At 45.1% G+C, this 18,326-nt stretch overlaps 1 protein-coding gene across 2 annotated transcripts in view; it reads left to right on the top strand.

Moving 5' to 3' along the window:
* Positions 1-18,326, top strand: part of ANKS6 (ankyrin repeat and sterile alpha motif domain containing 6) — a 934,279-nt gene that overhangs the window by 615,973 nt on the left and 299,980 nt on the right. For both annotated transcript variants that reach the window (XM_069620475.1, XM_069620476.1), the window contains one exon: positions 3,860-3,927. In XM_069620475.1, the coding sequence (XP_069476576.1) occupies positions 3,860-3,927 (68 nt within the window). The remainder of the gene's footprint in view (positions 1-3,859; positions 3,928-18,326) is intronic.

The raw sequence follows: 18,326 nt of genomic DNA, 5'->3' as shown, positions 1-18,326 counted from the left end.
TGTTCTCACATGAACAGAGAATAGATTTATCATTCTTCGATGCTTGAGTGTTTAAAGCCAAAGGCAATTGGGGAAATTGTAGTAGGTTATACATTTCTTGGCATAGCTGTTAGATACTGAAGTTAGATCGTTTTCTCCATTGGGATCTAAACTGTATTGAAGGTGTAAATACTCTTTAACTGACCACTCCCAATTATCTGAGGGCACAAAACATATTGTTCAGCTTTCAGGGCCTTGTTTAGTATTAGTTTAGATTCCCTAATGATTTTTCTTTAGATCTCTTTATTGAGTTTTTAACAACCAAACAACATGAATGCCCTTCTGTCCCTCTCCGTCCCCTTCGCTACCCGGGTCTAGCCCCATCCCTGCCAAATGTCCCAATAATCCCCTCCCCACACCTGCCCAACCTCTTCCCGTTCATGCCACTTGAGTATCCAGCTGACTTGTCCCATACGTCTCTATCCCCTCCCTACTACAACAGCTCACCCCATGTTTTAGGGAGGCAGATTGTCCGCAGAAGTTTGAAGGTCATTCAGGAGTATGTCCCATGCCAATCCTTAGAATCGTTAATGATTAACTGAGTTTGAAATAATAAGCAGCCGAAAAACCTACATCTGGAAAAGTCATTTAAACAAATTGTTACCATAACATATCCTGTGCTTGATCTCTGCTTAAGATATCTTAAAAATGTGTTTATTCAGATTTGTCACATTGCTGCCTAGATAGACAGCCATAACCAAGCAGGAGCATGCTGAAATTTGAAAGAAATAGGGGTATGATTATTTTCCCAATATAATAATTCTTCATCTGCAGAAGAAGAAACACCGAATATTGATTTTTTTAAACTTTCTTAATTTAATGCAAGCTGTCCCAGATTATTAATGGCCCAGTCCCTTGCTCCATATAAAGCAATCCCACTAGATTTCGACTCATATACCTTTTGTGTTGGGGTTACCGCTTGACCACCAAAAGATATAAAGAAACGCAGTATACCCATGTTGTATTTTTCATTCTCCCTGCAACATACTCAAGCTGAAATTTCCAGGTCTTAGAGTCTGAAAATGTAATGTCAAGATGATCAAAATAAAATACTGTAGACCATGCACATAGAACACTTTCAAAAAGAATACCAACATTCTGTGATAAAATAATACCCATGATTTTAGATTTCATAAACTTAAACTATGTGTCTAATAACATCTGTAATACAATGGGTGGTATGCTATGATATTGTTTATTTATAAAGCGCCTATACACAGGCAAGTGTTTCAAAGCGCTCAAGGAGGGTGGGAACATGGGGGGGAAAAAAAACATTCGCTCAGAGCCCTTGAAATTCTGAGACGATAAATGTCTGCACAGGCAGGGTAAGTGCGTAATAACTTCCTAATAACACCTCACCATCTGCACAGGCGGGACATGGGATAAGTTGGTATTTCACTTGGGAACATCGCTTGTGTTAAGCTTTAAATTAGAATCTACCTCATTAAGATATCTATTAAATGGGAGTGGGGAGTTTACACAGCCCTGTTGGACTCCTTGCTTGATTACAAAGGTAGTTGTACATTCTCCTGCAGAACCATATGTAACAAAGGTTCTGTGTGGAAATATGAGCAAATCTTGGTCAATTTCGAACTTCGATAGATAGCCCCACAAGTCCCTATCCACTTTATCAAAGGCCGTGGATAGGTCCTTGAATGGCCAGTGTAGAGGCTCTTTTTTGAAACAATATTTATCGATGAGAAGGGACACATTTAGACCCTGGTCTACCATACCTAAACCTGGTCTAAAACCTAACTGATAATCAAGTGACAAATTGAAAGCAGACATAATGTGAATAAAGATATGGCTTCATTTCTTTGCAACTACTATATTCTGTCTGTTGAAAATGCCAATATTTGCCATGATGCAATGAATGCTCATGGCTTAACATTGCTGGGATCTATTTAGCGCTTTGTTATATCCGATGAGAGCCTGGTTGGTTTGACACCAAGAGCTACATTTGGCTCCCCAAGCCAACTGCTGCTATACAATCATACCTGTGTGACATGAAATCTGTGTGTTTACAAAGGAGTCTAAATGAGCACTAGGACACATCTAGAAGGTTTTAAAACCTAACTGGTCATATATAATTGTCAAAGGTATAGTTCAAATCTCAAATGGGAGCTACATTTGTAGAATGCTATAAAACCGCTCCTGGCTCCCCAGAGGTCGTGACTGCTTACTGAGTGATGACAAATACCCAGGAGCTGCATTCAGCTCCCTCTAGTCAGATGCGTATTTCAATCCCTGATTATGTTTTTTGAAAAGATGCAGTACATCTCACTGATCCTGGGATTGTTCTCTTTATGTAATTTTCAGCATACAGTACATTGGTTTGTGAAGAGGGACACCCAGGAGGCTGTTTGAAGAGCCACTATTGTTGGTATAAAAAATAATGTTTGGATTCCATGTAATTTGATCATCCTGTTGACAGACAATTCTGCTTGTCCACGCAAAATAATGGGAGCAGTATAAGAGCTAGCACACTTTAGCTTTGTAAGGTGGAAAGGAGAGATTAGATTGCTCTGTTTTTCACCAGAAAAGGGTTTCCTGAAGAAAACCTTTTTAATAATTTGTTTCCACAACCACCACTAAGAAAAATGGAGGAGGGAGGTAGAATTGGGGCTGTTATAAAAATATTTATGGGAAGGCGCAGGTCTATGCATGCACATATTAGATGCTGCTTCGAAAGGCACTCCTAAACTCCCCCCCGACCACCCCTGCAGATGATCCGATCAGAGTAAATGCAGAGGACTGTTGATTAAACAAGAACCAGAATGTTTTTAGGCTGGGCAGAGGTGGAGGAAGAGGAGGATGTCGAAGTTCTTGGAGACCCAGTGTAACTTGCGGCCACAGCATGTCTCTGGAATTTCTTCCACTTGTTCCTCCTCCTGATTATCTTTTGGAATGGGACTGTTGTCCCCTGCTGGGTCCTCCAGCTGGTTGTGTTAGTGGCCCCTGGAGTCGGTGCTGCGGCCATCCTTTTTCCTCATTTTCAGGCACCCAGACATACCTAGAAACGTGCAAGTGCTGAAGCTTTGTGGAAATGAAAACAATACTTGGATGGGTCCCCTACATGTGCACTGTTGGCAGAGTAGTTACCCTGTCCGTATCCTGTGGAGGGTGAAAAACAGCAGGAACGGTTGAAAAAAGTGAAGGGAGCAGTTAAAAATGGTTGTGGCACCTGCAGAGAAAGGAAGAGATTCTATATGAAGATAGGTACAAGTGAGTAAAATCACTTTATATTTGTCAGTGGGCTTTGGTGCGCTAATCGCAGACATCGTGGTTATGCCGGATGAGTGCAGTGTGTGTTAGGATTCTGCGGCCATCTGTAATTGCATCATGACAATAAGCATTACATAATGGGATGCAAGTTACAGTTGCTTTGGTTATAATAACTGTTGAATTGTAATGGTTTTTAGACTGTGTGCAGCAGCTATAATGTTGCATCAAGTTTTTTCACTGAACAGCTATAGCTGTATACCCCATAATGCTTATGTCAATATATCTATCAAACTCCCATCCCATTCTAAATGCCCAGTGGAGGGGCTTTACCATAACGCAGGGTTGAATCTGTTATGTGGGAAAAAAAAGTCTTTATGTGGGAACGTTTTCTTGTGAATTCAAATCATTTACCTGTCACCTGGTGTTCAATGTAATGCACCAAATACAGGATTCTTTAATCATTGTAGTTCATGAGCGATCAACTTTATTTATTTGTTCTGTAGCATACCTATGTTTATTTGTTAATTGTTCTTCATGATCGCTTTAAGGTCAATGTTGAGCAAACTAACGTTCTTATACTTGTTTTTCCATCAAGATGAACTGTCCGGCCTCCTTAAGAAATTATCACTCGAGAAATACCAGCCCATATTTGAGGAGCAAGAGGTGAGTTTTGCCTTTCCAAAATAATTTTGTTTGAATTGCCCTGTGAATTAATTGAAATAGGCAGCATTCTTTCTTTTACTGTATTTCAATTTGTTTATTGATGAAGTAGTGAGAGCATCAGTCACTAGCACATTCCTGCAAATGCATTCAATATTCCAGCATATCAAGCGTTATAGGAATACTTAAGCATTTTGTATTACATTCTGTGAACATAAAATATTCAACATGCATTTCAATTGTTCCAGTCTCAGTTGTGGGATAAGAGGTCTTTACACCTGTTTACGCCACGGGTGCAAGTGATCAGATTGGCAACCATAATACAGATCAACACCTCTGTATCTGGACCAGTTCCCACTGGGGACTAGCATTTGGTTTTCGTTAAGTTCATCCCCATATGTCTCCCATCACAGCGGGCGTAAGTCTGGAGTGTTTATCAGCACATTTAACATTTGCCCCCAGTCCATACCACTATCCGCTTCTGCGTCTACCAGGGTCTGATCTCTGAGCAACTCTTTCTCTGCCATCCCTCATCGATGTGCATTTTTCAACCACAACTGAATCGATGGGCCCCTCAGATTTTTCCACGAAATCGCAATCCTACGTTTGGCAAGTATAAGTAGGAAAGCCACTATTTTCCTTTTTAGTCTTAGTTTTCTTCCTCCTGGTAGTATCCCCCATAAACACGTTTTGGGTGTACACGGGTGTTTGCTATGGGCCCAGGTGTTGGTCCTACTCATTACTTCCTTGCAGAATGTCCTGATCACTGGGCAGTCCCAAGTCATATGCCAGAAGCCCGCTGTGGCCTCTTTGTATCTAGAGCCGGTGTGTGGATGATGTTGGTTGATCGTGTGAAGTCTGGATGGTGTCATATACACTCTGTGGTTAAATTTGTAGTGTATGAGCCGAAACCTGGCGTCCCTGGACTCCTTATGGGTTGGTTCCCATATTTTGACCCCCTGTTCTTCGGTTCTTTCCTGATGTCCCGGTCCCATTTTGCTTTTACGGCTAATTCTGGGAATTTCTTTTGTTCTCTCATCTGTAGATAAAGGCGCAAGAACAGTCCTCCAATAGGTAGCTGTGTTCTGGTTCTTCCGGGGTCCCCTCCAATAGGGCAGCTACTCTTCACAATTCGGGCATAACTTAAGAAAGTTCCTTCGGGTATGTCTTACCGTTGGCCCCATTCTTGGAATGGCAGCAATTTTTCTTCTTCAGAGAGATCCCCCAGTGTCGTGCACCCTTTACACTGTAATCTAGACCAGTCTAAATTAGTCAATATTCCTCTTAGCACTGGGTCAAAGCTCAATGGCAGGTCAGGATTGTACGAATGGAAGTTCTGTGACTTCACTAATACCTGTTTCCAGATTTCCCTTAGTACTGCGTAGATCTCGCTCTTTCCCGTGTTTACCATCGGGTCCCACAGTAGTTCGATCTACTTCCTATGTGTTGGAAAATCCCTTAATAGGCGTTCCAGGTCTCCCTCCGGTGTGTCCACCCAGTTGGAAACTGTCTGCAGTTGGGCTGCCGAGTAGTATATCTCGTAATCTGGTAAGGTGAGCCCCCCCCTCCGCGTGTGATTTCCGCAATGTGGTCAACACCACCCTTCTCCTGTTCAAACCCCAGAGCAGTTCCCCTATGCTGGTGTCTAGCATTTTAAAGAATACTTTCTTGTTTGGTTGTATACGGAATGTTGATAAAATAATACAGCAACCTGGGATATTTCACCATTTTGCACAGGGCTATATAGAGAGCGGAAGGGTTTCCAAAATGTTATGGAGTCCCCTTTGCTGGGTAGCGCTCTCCCCATATTAAACTCAAAGTCGCCACTAATTTGTGGAAAAAATGTGATTCCCAGATAGCAGAAGGACCCCAGTTCCCACCGAATCCCCCATTGCGGAAGTGAATCCACAGGTTGTGTGCGCATTGTTTCATTGTTTCTAGTGGGAACACCAGGGATTTTTCCTCGTTCACACTGTATCTGGATAGCTTCCTGAAGTTGGCTAGTACCTCTAATATGCCCAGGACAGTCACCCTGGGGTTACTCACATATATTAACGCGTCATCTGCATATAGTGATATATTGTGCATTATACCACAGACTCTAATCCCCGTTTCTTTTATATAGTGTCTAATGTATTCTGCCAGAGGTTCTAATGCTAAGGCGAACAGTATCAGTGATGCTGGACAACCTTGACGGGTACCCCTCTCTAGCGTCCATTTCACAGATATCCAGTCCCCCATGTTGACCCTTGCCTGGGGATGTGCGTACAGTAATTGAATCCACTGCAGTATTTGGGGTCCCATCTCTCTTTCAGGACTCTAGACAGCCACTCCCACTCCACGGAATCAAAGGTTGAATCAATTGTTGCATCTAATGCCATCAAGGACATTTCTTCTTCTGAATGCCAGACCTGTGCCATTATAAAATGCAACCTCCTGATGTTCATGGATTTATTCCGCCCCCCTATAAAGCCACATTGGTCCGGATGTACGATATTGGCGAGGCTTTTCTCCAATCTCAGTGCTGTGATCTTCCCCAATCAACATTTAAGAGTGATATGGGTCTATACGATCCGCAGTGAGTAGGGTCTTTTCAGTGTTTCAAAATAACTGTAATCTATGCTTCTCTCATCGATTCGGGAAGAATACCCTGGGTGAAGGCCTCCCCATAGACTCTTTTTAAAATTGAAAGTAATATATCGGCGTACTCTTAAGTAGTATTCTACCGGGAGGCCGTCTGTCCCGGGGGGTCTTACCCTTCTGCATTGTTTTTAATGCCCTCTCAATCTCAACTTGCATGGGTGCTTCCCATCTTTCCCTCTGGGGTGCAGTCAATCTGGGCATGTGTGCTATTTCTAGCAAATCTGAGGCCTCTTCCTCCGAGTATGTTCCCTCGCTCAACTACAATGACCTATAATATTCTTGGAAGACCCTATTGATCTGTTGTTGTGTGGCTACTCTGGATCCCTTGCTATCATTGATTTGTGTGATTGCTCCTCTTGAATGTTCTTTCCGGATCAGCCACTCTAGTAGCCAACCCGCTTTGTCGCCGTCCCCATGCATTCTTTTGGTATAGCAATCCCTGTCAAATTTATATAGGGTTTCTTGGTGCGAGTTTTGAACTGTAATAGCGTTTGCCAGGTCATGCCCCACCATTTTTTCCATCCCCAAATCAGTCTCCAAAACTCTAATTATACTCTTTCAGTTTTCGGGACAGAGTTTTTCTAATGCCCACCGTTTTAGATATGCACACCCCTCTCACTGTTGCATTAGGGCTTCCCATAAGACGCTCACCTTATCTACACAGTCTTCATTATTCTGCAGGAAAGAGACAATCTCTTCCCTCAAGGTTGTATTGAAAGCTCTACCTTTGAGTTTCTCTATTCCAAATTTCCAAGTTGGTATCGCTGGGCGGCAGCGACCCAACTGCAAGGACGTAACCAATGGGGCATGATCTGAGAGCAACTTCCCCAGGTACTCAATCTGAAAAAATCTGTGCGCCCTCTGTCCCCGTGAATAAGTAGTTCAAGCGAGAGTGTGTCCCGTGTACCGGTGAGTAGAATGAATATTTCCTGTCATCCCTCTGTGATCTCCTCCATAATTCCTGCAAGTCCAACTCCATTCTGTTTTGGGAGCGTGTCGATCAGGGTTGTTGGTAGGCCCATGTTACTGTCTGTAACATTGAAATCCCCTCCCCAGGTATGACTATCCAGTCTATCTCCGCCCATCAATTCACCCACCCTTTGGAAGTAGTCTTCATTATCAGTGTTGGTGGCATAAAAGTTTACCATATATAAATTTTGCCCTTCGAAGGTGCCCCGTATCATAAACGTGGGTCCTTCAGTGTCCCCCTTGGTAGCTTCCACTGCAATGGTATCTTAGCGTCCACCTAGATAAGCACCCCCGTGGAGTATGAGAGTGATGTTCCTGCCACTATATCTCCCCAGCTCCTTTGCAGAGCCATGAGATCAGTGTCGATCAAGTGTGTCTCCTGTAGTAGTGGCACTTGAATTCCATGTCTACATAGGAATTGTAGGACCCGGGAGAGCTTGGATCTCATGCCCAGACCACGTATGTTCCAAGTTCCTATTTTTATTGACATCTAAACTGCTTTAGTTTATCATTCCCCTGAGGCCACCTCCCCGTTGGGGTTGCCATAACTGCCCTTCTCGCTTTCAATCGTGCTTCACCACTATCCGACTTAGATACCCTTATATTTAAACCATTAGTCACACCCTGATCACACTGATCATGTTTCGTACCATTGATCTGTTGTCGGTCTTTTGTCACAGACAAAATCACGCTGTCTCCTCCTCTTATTTCCACTTCCAACCGCCACCCCCAAACTCCTCCCTTTTGATTGCCTGTGCTTCCCCATTCCTCTTGCAGGAGTGAAGTCCTGTTTTAGGTTGTGACAGATCCCAGTCACTGAACATCAGAAAAAAGATACTGGTTGGACTGTACGAACCTTCGGTCTCGCTCGTGTCTGCGGGGCTTGCAGGGCCGCTGTCAGGGGCTTGGCCTCAATGTTGGCTGTAAGCTCTAATATCCCTCCTCTCCTTCAGCGGTTGGATGTCATATTCCATGTACTTAAAAAGTTCCTCAATGTCTGTTGCTAAATTTTCTCTTCTCTTCCCTCTTCTCCCTTTTTTCTTTGTTTTCATTAGACTTATGTCACTTCAGTATTACTGTTCTTTCTTTTGCCCTTCATTGCAATTGGATTTCCCTTTTACTCTGTGCTCCTGGGTTTTCGGTCTTACCATACTTGGATTCCTCCCAGGTCAAGGCTTCGTTGGCTGTAAGGAAGAAGTGTTACTGGTTATCTGCCAGTACTTTCACTTTGCCGGAAAAAACATCATGTATCTCAGGCCGTGTTCCCGGAGTTTTTGTTTTACTGAGCCAAAGGACCGTCTCTGTCTCTGTACTTCTTGCGTAAAGTCTGGAAATATCAGGATCCGTGCATTTTCTATTTGTATGTTCACCAGTTTCCGCGCTTCTTATAGGATCTCATCCCGGTCCCTGAAGTAGTGTAGCTTAGCGATTATGGCCCGGGGTGGTGCTCCCGTGGGTGGTGGGCGACCAGGCACACGATGCGCCCGCTCCACTGTAAACAACTTGGAGAGGCTGCAGGGTTGCAGTGTGTCCAGTATTATTCTTTCCACAAAGAGTTGCGTGCTGTCCCCTTCCATCCGTTCCGGCACCCATACCAGCCGTATATTACATCTTCTAGAACTTCCCTCACCATCCTCGGCTCTATCTTCCAGGGTCTTTGTTGCCCCCACGAGGCCTTGAATTTTGTTACGCATGGTTTCCACCAACTCACTTATCCACTGCTCTGCCGATGCCACTCTGTCATTCACTTTCCCCAGGTCCGCCCGCACCAGTGACGCCATCTACACCTACTTCCTGGATCCCGGTTTCCAGTGCCTTCCTCTTCTCCAAAGTCACACCACTTGTCTCTGTCGGTGTGTTTGGGTCCCCCACCTGCTGGTCCTGGGTTTGCTTGGTCGTTTTGGGTTTGGCGCCAACGTACGTTTCCATTTTCTGCTGGCCTTTCACCATTGTGCAAGAGGACGTTTAAAGACTGCAGTGGGCGTGCCCCCTATCTTCTTGGTCAGTGTTTTTACTATCGTGCTTTTTCTGGTATCTTGCTGGTCATCTGCCTCTTTTAGTTCACTATCTCTTTATTGTTCCTTCCGGTGTGTGCCAATCTATTCCTCAGCGTGTGTCCTCGGCTTTTATGTTGGCCCGTTTGGCTATGGTCCCCACACAATGGCTGTGGGTTACTCGCTGCACTATTGCGCTGCACACCTTCCACTTGGTTCTCTGGGGAATGTTCCACAATCTGCTTCCTCATATGTTGTGGTCCTTCGACCCACCACACACACCCTGGAAGTCCAATTATGTGCCCACCCTGTGGCCTGTGGGATCGCGTAAGAAGTGCCTTCCAGTGTTGCACCTCACGTTGGCCTACCTCTTGGGCGTCTTGCCGTGTAGCTGTCTCCGTTCATTTCCACTCCGTGCCTACAATGGTCCCGGAGTGCAATTTCCTCTGTCACCTCTTCGACCGCCGCCCGCCAGAAATCCATTCTTGGAACCTTCTGTTAAACAGTCGGAGATCACGTGCCTGTTTCTGCCGAGCTGAGTCCTCCTGTGCTCGGCTCCAGGCCCTGCGCAGTATCTAAGTCCTCTTTGCGGTCTGCATAGCAATTTTGCAGGCTCCTAGTCTGAGGTTCTCCCTCTGGTTTGGCTATCTTATCCTCTTAGTTTTGCTGAGTCACCTCTCAGACGACCCCTTCCGCCAATCTGTACCATGTGTCTTCTGGGGGTACATCGTCCCTAGGTACCGCGCAGGTCGTCCCACTGTGTGGCAGGGTTTTCTAACAAAGCCGGTGGTCGCCCTCTGCGGTCCCCCAGTGTTTACCTCTCTGCTAGTCAGGTTAAGTGGTCACCGGCAATACTTAGGGGTTCTGGTCCGGAGTGTAGATGGTGCGCACTCATTGTAGTGCATTAAATCTCTGTTCTGCGATCCCAGCAAAATGGCGCCCGGCTCTTGGTGTTCCTTGCTCCGCACCAATTTGCACTTGAACTTGCCTCTTTTCCAATCCACCGGGTTGTTCATTACATGGAGAAGACCTTTCCGACCGTGTATCAAATATAATTTCCGGTGAAAAGCAGCCGGTATCAGGATATATTCCTACACGATATTAGCGGCCACAGCAGAGAGACGAGGTTTAGGTCCTCATCTGCTCGCTGCTCAAAAGTGCCCCCAAATAGGCAGCATACTTTTATGGTATAAATGCGTTACTTTTATTCATGCCATTAATTACATTTTTGTTACCATATGACTGTAGGGCTGCATGTTTGCAACAAAAAGGATTATATTGCAACTCTGATTTGGAATGTGGAATTTCTTATGTTGGTTCCATGAATGTGCTAGTGCTGCATCAGAGGATAGTCTTGCAGTAGCAGAACTCCAACAAAACTAGAAACCAGTCAGAAAACTTGGGTACATATCGCACTCCATGTAAATGGAAGATAGCCTTAGGTATGGCCACCCACAGCCACTCACCTGCAATCATATGCCACTTGAAGACACATTGCATAACACCTCTGTTATTAGTATGCAGCTAAGTCCCACGACAAAAGTTTGGTCTGGCTGGACACATAATCAGTCTCTTGGACTCGCACTCTCCCGATAACCTCATAACACCCATCCACAAACCAGCTCGACATGGGACTTTAGCAGGGTCTTGGCCACCCCTACCTACCTTTGTATTGGCTATAATGCACACACAGACACATTCTAAACTCCTCTGACAAATCTCTCATACCACAGACTTTGGTGCCACAATAGCGTTCACCTACAGCGCTTTGAGACCATATCAGTGGGAATAGGTGCTACACAAATGCCACATTACATTGCAGAAGGGAGAATGGGCTTTCGAGTGTTGGTGAATATCGAAAGCTGTTTGCACTCTTGCTATTCCAGGGCCATCTCAAGAGGTTTTTGGGCCCATGAATCTCTGGTCACCGAGCCAGTTTGTTGGGATCACACTTCATAGTGTGAGGGGTCAGAAATGAGAGACGGACACAAAGTTGTAATGTTCTCAACAACAGCCATTTTTTTAACAGTAAAGCTATGTGGATAAAGGCCTATCTTCCCTATCTTAAAGAGAATGTCCCTTCCTATAAAACAAAAATTTAAGCAGGCTGATCCTGTGTCCAAACTATCTCTGACCTGCACACTAACATAAACAATCAAAAGGTGCAAGGTAAATGCTTCCAATTTTAATTCAACTACACTGTTCAAAAACCTAAACATATAACTTCAGCAAAACAAACCTTGTGTCCAGGAGTTGGATCCCTTCCCCTGAATTGTTTCAGGAAAATTGTTCAGAAATGTTCTGTTTCAGCAATAGTCTATAAAAAGCAATGACAATGTCTCTTTCACCTTATATTTATCTTGGGATGGGAACACAAATGTCTCTTTCAGTATCCTGGTTGGAATATAACAAAGAGAAAGTCTCTCCTAGTTTTTCAGGATGGCAAAACAGAATGGGCCTCATTACGAGGCAGGCGGCCGCGGAATGAACGGTGCCGGTAAGTTACCGGCACCGTTCATTCCGGGCCGCCACATTATGAGTTTGCTCGCTGGTGGCGGTATGCACGTCTGGGCCAGTCCAGAAGTACATACCGCCAGCCGCGAGCAGACCAGGATGCTAACAATGGACCCGTCATTAACGGTCCGTTGTTAGCATCCTTCCAATCCCATTGAGCCCTATGGGGGCTCGAATGGGAATGGGGATGTACCGGGTCCGGGTCCCGAGAAAAGGGAATTACCGGGCCCGCAAAAGTCGGAATGGCCCATTAATTCCCTTTTTTTGGGACCTGGACCCGGACACGAGTTTGGAGGCAGCCATGCCGCTGGGAACGGCATGGCTACCTCCAAACTCACAATAAGGCCCAATGTCTTTTCCACAACATGGAATGTGGCGTAGGAACATTGTCAGGATGGTTAAACAAATGTCTTTTCACCAATATTGGTTGAGGTATGGCAAAAGGCAAATCGTTTGTACTTCAGATTGTCCAAATGTTCAATTTAAACAACAACTTGATATGACAATGTTTCTCTTTAACACACCAATTCACAATGGGTTTCCTGGCATACTCTCCTGCCAGGAAACCTATCAACTGAAACTCGTGATAGCCTGGGTTACTCCTCTGCCAGGAATATCTCCCTTTTGGCTCATGCAGATCCCCTGGTGTACTCTCCTGCCAGGTATCTCTTCCCAAAAAGGTTCACTACCTGAGGCTTTTATCAGGTCTCTCTGTAACATTCACTTTCCTCTTAGATCTAACACAATTGCATATAGGGTTTCTTCAAGGGTTTCTTCAAGCTCTGTCAACCTTTCTTCCCTTGCCTATGAAGCCATTGCTGCTTTACAGAACCGCGTCTACTCTGGTCCTGCTGTGCACAATTCACCTTCAGCGGTCCCTCCAGGGCACCCACTGCGACTTGACTGGCGTGCCTCTTCTCCGGTCCTGAACGCCTCCAGTCTGTTACAACAAATGTTTTCTGCTCTCCCTGCGCCAATGTGCCAATCCATCTCAAGCACAGGAAGTACCTGAGGTTCGCCGTTGATGGTTCTCTATCAGTTTCGAGTTCTGACATCCAGGCTGATCTCCGCCCGAGGTTTTTCACCAAACTGATGGCGGTGGTGGCAGCGAGTCTTAGGAGAGAGTGGGGGGGGTTCACATCTACCCATACCTGGACGATTGGCTGATCAGGGCACATTCACCCTAAAAAGTCCTGGATCTTCTCAATGTCACCTGCCACTCTCTTCACAGACTGGGCTTCTCCCTCAATTACAAGAAGTCCCATTTGCCACAATCTCAAAAGCTCCAGTTCATTGGGGCTGTATTGGATACATCCTTGAGAAAGAGCTTGCCACCCGAGGTGAGGGCTCATGACATTCTGCAAATGGTTTCCAAGTTTCAGAGTGCCCCACGTCTCCCGGCCTTCGATTTTCTTTTTTGATGTTGTTCGGCCTCATGGCATCCTGCATTTTCCTGGTGCCAGAGGCTTGGCTGAGAATGAGATCCCTCCAATGGGCTCTCAGGACACAATGGTCTCAGTTTTCAGGCAACATGTCAGACCTACTTCAGCAAGCAGTGTTGCACAGGATCTCCTTTGGTGGGCCTACGAGGACAACATTCTGAAGGGAAAACCCTTTTTTGGCAACCATGGCCGGAAATAACAGTAGATACGGACGCCTCACTCACAAGGTGGGGAGCCCACGCCAACGATCTGACAATCAGCGGTCGTTGTTATCGATCAGAGTCCAAACTACACATCAATCTTTTGGAGCTGAGAGCAATCAGACCCGCGCTGAAGGCTTTTCTGCCATCTGTTCGGGGAAAGAATGTCCTGATAATGACAGACAACCCAGTGCCCATTTACTACCTCGAGAGGAGGTGTAGGGTCACTACTTCTGTACAGAGAGGCAATGCATCTTTGGTACTGGGCAATTCAAGGAGGAATCTCACTATTGGCCGTTCACCTAGCCGTAGAGGAGAATACGGCGGCAGATGCTCTGAACAGGCAGAAGAGTCTCCCACGAGTGGGAACTAACTCAGGAAGTCCTTCACGAGATCTTCACTCTTTGCGGAACCTCTTGAGTGGACCTGTTCGCGACCAGTGTCAACAGGAAGTGCGAAGTGTACTGCTCCAGGGAATTTCCCCCATGAGGAGCATTAGGAGTTGCGTTCGTGTTGGACTGGGAGTTTCCACTCCTGTACGCGTTTCCTCCAGTCCCCGTCATTCCTCAAGTGATCAGGAGGTTGAGAAAGTTTTGGAAACACATGATCCTAATTGCCCCAGATTTGGCCAGTAGGACGTGGTACCCAGACCTTCTGGACATGTCCATCTGCCCTCCAATGCATCTTCCACAAAGAAAGGACCTTCTCTCGCGAGAGGAGGGTCGGGTTCTCCATCCAGAAATCAAGACACTCAGCCTTCACGCATGGTTTCTGAAAGGCTGAGATACAAGGATTGGGACCTCCCGAATGACGTAATGGAGATTTTGCTTTCGGCCAGAAGGCCAGCAACAAAGTCCTTGTACTGCTGCGGCTGGTGCATGGACAAGAATGTAGACCCTTTGTTATGCAAAACACTGGAGGTGTTCTCCTTTCTACTGTAACTAGCCAATCTGGGGCTCAGGTTGGGCGACACTATCAATCTTTAAGCGCTCGTCTGAGTTAACTTCATATTTTAAGATTCCTTTGGTGATAACATTTCTGAAGGGACTCACAAAATGTGTTCTCTCCATCTCCTTTTCAGGTTCCCGTGTGGGACCTCAATCTGGTGTTAAATTTTCTTATGTGTGCATCATTTGAACCACTCTATTCATGTCCCTTAAGGTTACGAACGCTCAAGACCATCTTGTTGGTAGCACTAACTTCAGCCCATATAGTGAGTGAGTTGCAGGCACTATCATCTAAACCACCCTTTACAGTATTGTACAAGGACAAGGTCATCCTAAGGACTAAGCCTTCATTTCTTCAATTAATTTTTGCCTATGATCATTTCAGATTTTCATGTAGGGCAAATGATTGTGACCCACTTTCTATCCTCCACCTCATCATGGCAAGGAGGAAGAGAGTTTGCACAGGTTAGAGCCACGTAGCGCTCTAAGCTTCTACATTTCTAGATTGTCCAAAATATGTCTGGATGATCAACTATTTATAGGTTATACAGGTCACAGACTGTGTCAGGCTGTAACAAAGCAGATGGATTATTCTAGAAATTTCAGAATGCTACAGGCTGGCGGGCAAGGATCCTCAAGAAGGCTTGAGGGCCCATTCCATCAGGGACATGGCTACTTCTTCTGCTCTGCAAAGAGGTGTTCCTATTAAAAACATTTGTGAGGCAGCTACGTGATCTACAATACACACTTTCCAAAGCATTATTGCCTTGATTCCTTCCTAAATCAGTATGGAAGCTTTGGAAAAGCTGTCCTCCGTTCTGTTCATGGAAACCATTGATGCCTAAATTCTTACTCCCTCCACCAAATCAAACACTGCTTTGGAAAGCTATCAAAGATGAGGAATATGTGGGAGGATGCAATCCATTTGAAGAACACGTTCTTTCGAGTGGACGTTCCTCCCGTGTATTCCTCATCGCCCTCCCAACCTACCCGCAGTGTAATTTCCTATGCTATTACAGAGTTCGCTCCTTCAGAGCCTAGTATGTTCAAACCCGTGTTTATGTGGGTAGTTCTACTGGAGAATGAGACGAAAAAACAGAACTGAAGCCAATGAGCACTGTGCGTGCTATATATACACCTTCGATTAACTCATCCTTGAGATGGAGGCCCTCGAGGGACATGGAGTCAACTGCATCAACGCACAGCGCCCTCTGCTGAAATGTATTTTCTGAAGCAGCTGAAGCTGGATATTGAAGATCAAAGATGAGGAATACGTGGGAGGTACATCCAATCGAAAGAACGTCACCATGGGTAAGTAACTTGTTCATCTATTGTGTCTGGGTCTACTATTGGTACTATGCCTTCCTTATAATTAGAAGAAGTGGTACACCTGCTGTAGAACTATCTCCACACATCTACACATACACCCTTGTCTAGGTTTGTTTGTAAAATGGCATATCTTCTCAGGAGCCTCAAGACAGGAAGGAAGACCAACCAGGATACTGTCTGTTATGGTCTTTGCTTTGCCTTCACCTACACTGGTGCAGCAAAGTAGGTGGTTCAGTATTACAGTACACAGATTCTCAATTTGGATCATCTTGTCAGATAACATTTGAGATCCATTAACTGTTTTACTGTTCCCTTTTTTAAAATGGTTGGCTTTTGTCTAATGCTGCTCCTTTAATGGTAGGGAGAGCTTTACTTGATCCACAGCAAAGATGTTCGTCTCAACCTCTATGCCAAGGGCAGCATCAGGGTTCGGTCGTCACCAGGGTGTGCTCTCTGGCTTTTGGCACCTTTCACCATTCAGAGTTCCAGATTTCCAACCCTGGGGCCTCACATGCCCCTTTTCTGGACCTCAGGTAGTACCTTGTGGTTCCCTTGTGATTTGGGGTTTGTTATGGTGTTTTTGTTGGCGGTTAAGGTGGAGAAGGGTGATTGGAGGGTGATGGTGCTTCTGTTTCATATTCCAGTTAGTTCCCTTTCACTCTTTCATGCACCATTAATCATCATTGAGCTATGTCAAAGTGAAGCTTGGAAAGAACAACCGAATACACTTAGTCCATTCATGTTGGCATCCCATAATGTAAGGGATGGAACTCCCCCATGAAGGGATCAGATTTGGGCATGCCTGTCTCTAGGAAACCTACCTCCGGTAGTACAATGTAGGTAGATTCTGCTCAGAAAATTGCCTTATCAGGGGTTAAGTGTGCTGCAACTTAATCTATTTTGAACTAGTTGGTAGAGAGGGTAGATATCTCTGGTACTCTGTTAGATTGGAAAGCCGCTCTGGCAACTGTAGATGCACGCAACCAAGAACGGAAGATGTTTTTGATAATATTATGAACAAACTTCTCACTTTGTGCTTGGCTCCTGTGATCCTGGTGAGCTCCTTTGACCTCTTTTTTTTTTTTTTTTTTTTTTTTTTTGTCCCAACTCTGTGTAGACCTAGAAGGTGACCTGTGAGTAACAGGACAGTCCTTCAAAGTGAAACTGCACCTCTTTAAAGAGGTTGACCTTGGTTATCTTTTGCTTGCTGCATCCACAGGATAAAGCTATCTCACTCTTTTCACATGTGCATAAAATGTATGCCAGAATCAATTATTTTGGGGGTCTATTATAGCCCTTGCATCAGATTCAGCTACAGGTGCTTTTTCACTGTCCAGCCACACCCTGGTATTCTGTGACCACCTAGTTGCCAAGTGGACATATGGCTGAACATGTGGCTAATCTATCCAGCTCTTTTGAGGGATCTCAATTGCAAAAAGAAACTGGAGGCAAATATAGCCAATTATTTTGGGGAAAATCCCACACCTGTGCATAATATGTCTACCAAATGGGAGGCGTTTAAGGGCATCACCCAAACCCACAGTCTGTGACTTTTAGCAGCCTGGCTCCTGAAACATGTTTGGCCTTTTATAGCTGCAACACATCTTTATAGATGTCGTTACAGAGGCATACGCACCCGACAAATTATCAAGTGCAAAAAGGTTTGTCGTTTGGTTGAACACACGCTTTTATCCTACTTTAGCGTTGTACAGCAGTGTTAGTTACTGTTAAGGAGAATTCTCTGTTTAGGCTGAATTTCCTAACCTAGTGAGTCCCCCAGCAGCTTTGCTGGATTTTTGGGGTTTATTTTTTTCTCCTGCCAAGAGTGACTCTTTTACCCTCACTCTTGGGCATGATCTGAGTGTGTTTCTTTGAATCTAGATGTGTTTAATGGGCTATGGGGTCTTTTACTCCATAGGGCTTCATGTGTTTTTGTGATGTGTGTTACACAGCACCCTCAGTGCAGTGACACAGGGGTGTCATGTCATAGTGACCCCCCAGTATAGACTCCATACCCTGGGACTGACTACTGTCCCCCAGGGCATGTAAAGTCACCATTGACTTTACTAGTCTTAAAATCTGAACAGAACCAGTACAAACCATCATATTGTGGACGTACTGGCTGGGGCAATTAATTGCCCCGGGGTCTGTTAGTCGAGGGGGCACGTCTCCGTCCCCGCTGATCGAGTTTTGGCTGGTGGCAGTGGATACTACTTTTTATATTCAACCGCAAATATTTTCCTATGGGATTTCCCATTGTTTTAGGCTATCTTTATTTAATTATTTACGGTAGCCTCGAACATACCGCCGGTTTATTTAATTAATATTAATTCTCCGGTTGGTATGTTTGCCGAAACTTGATTC

Source organism: Ambystoma mexicanum, chromosome 5q (genome assembly GCF_040938575.1).
Source record: "Ambystoma mexicanum isolate Mex_15411 chromosome 5q, UKY_AmexF1_1, whole genome shotgun sequence".
Lineage (NCBI taxonomy): Eukaryota > Metazoa > Chordata > Amphibia > Caudata > Ambystomatidae > Ambystoma > Ambystoma mexicanum.
This window is presented reverse-complemented; position numbering and strand designations above follow the sequence as displayed.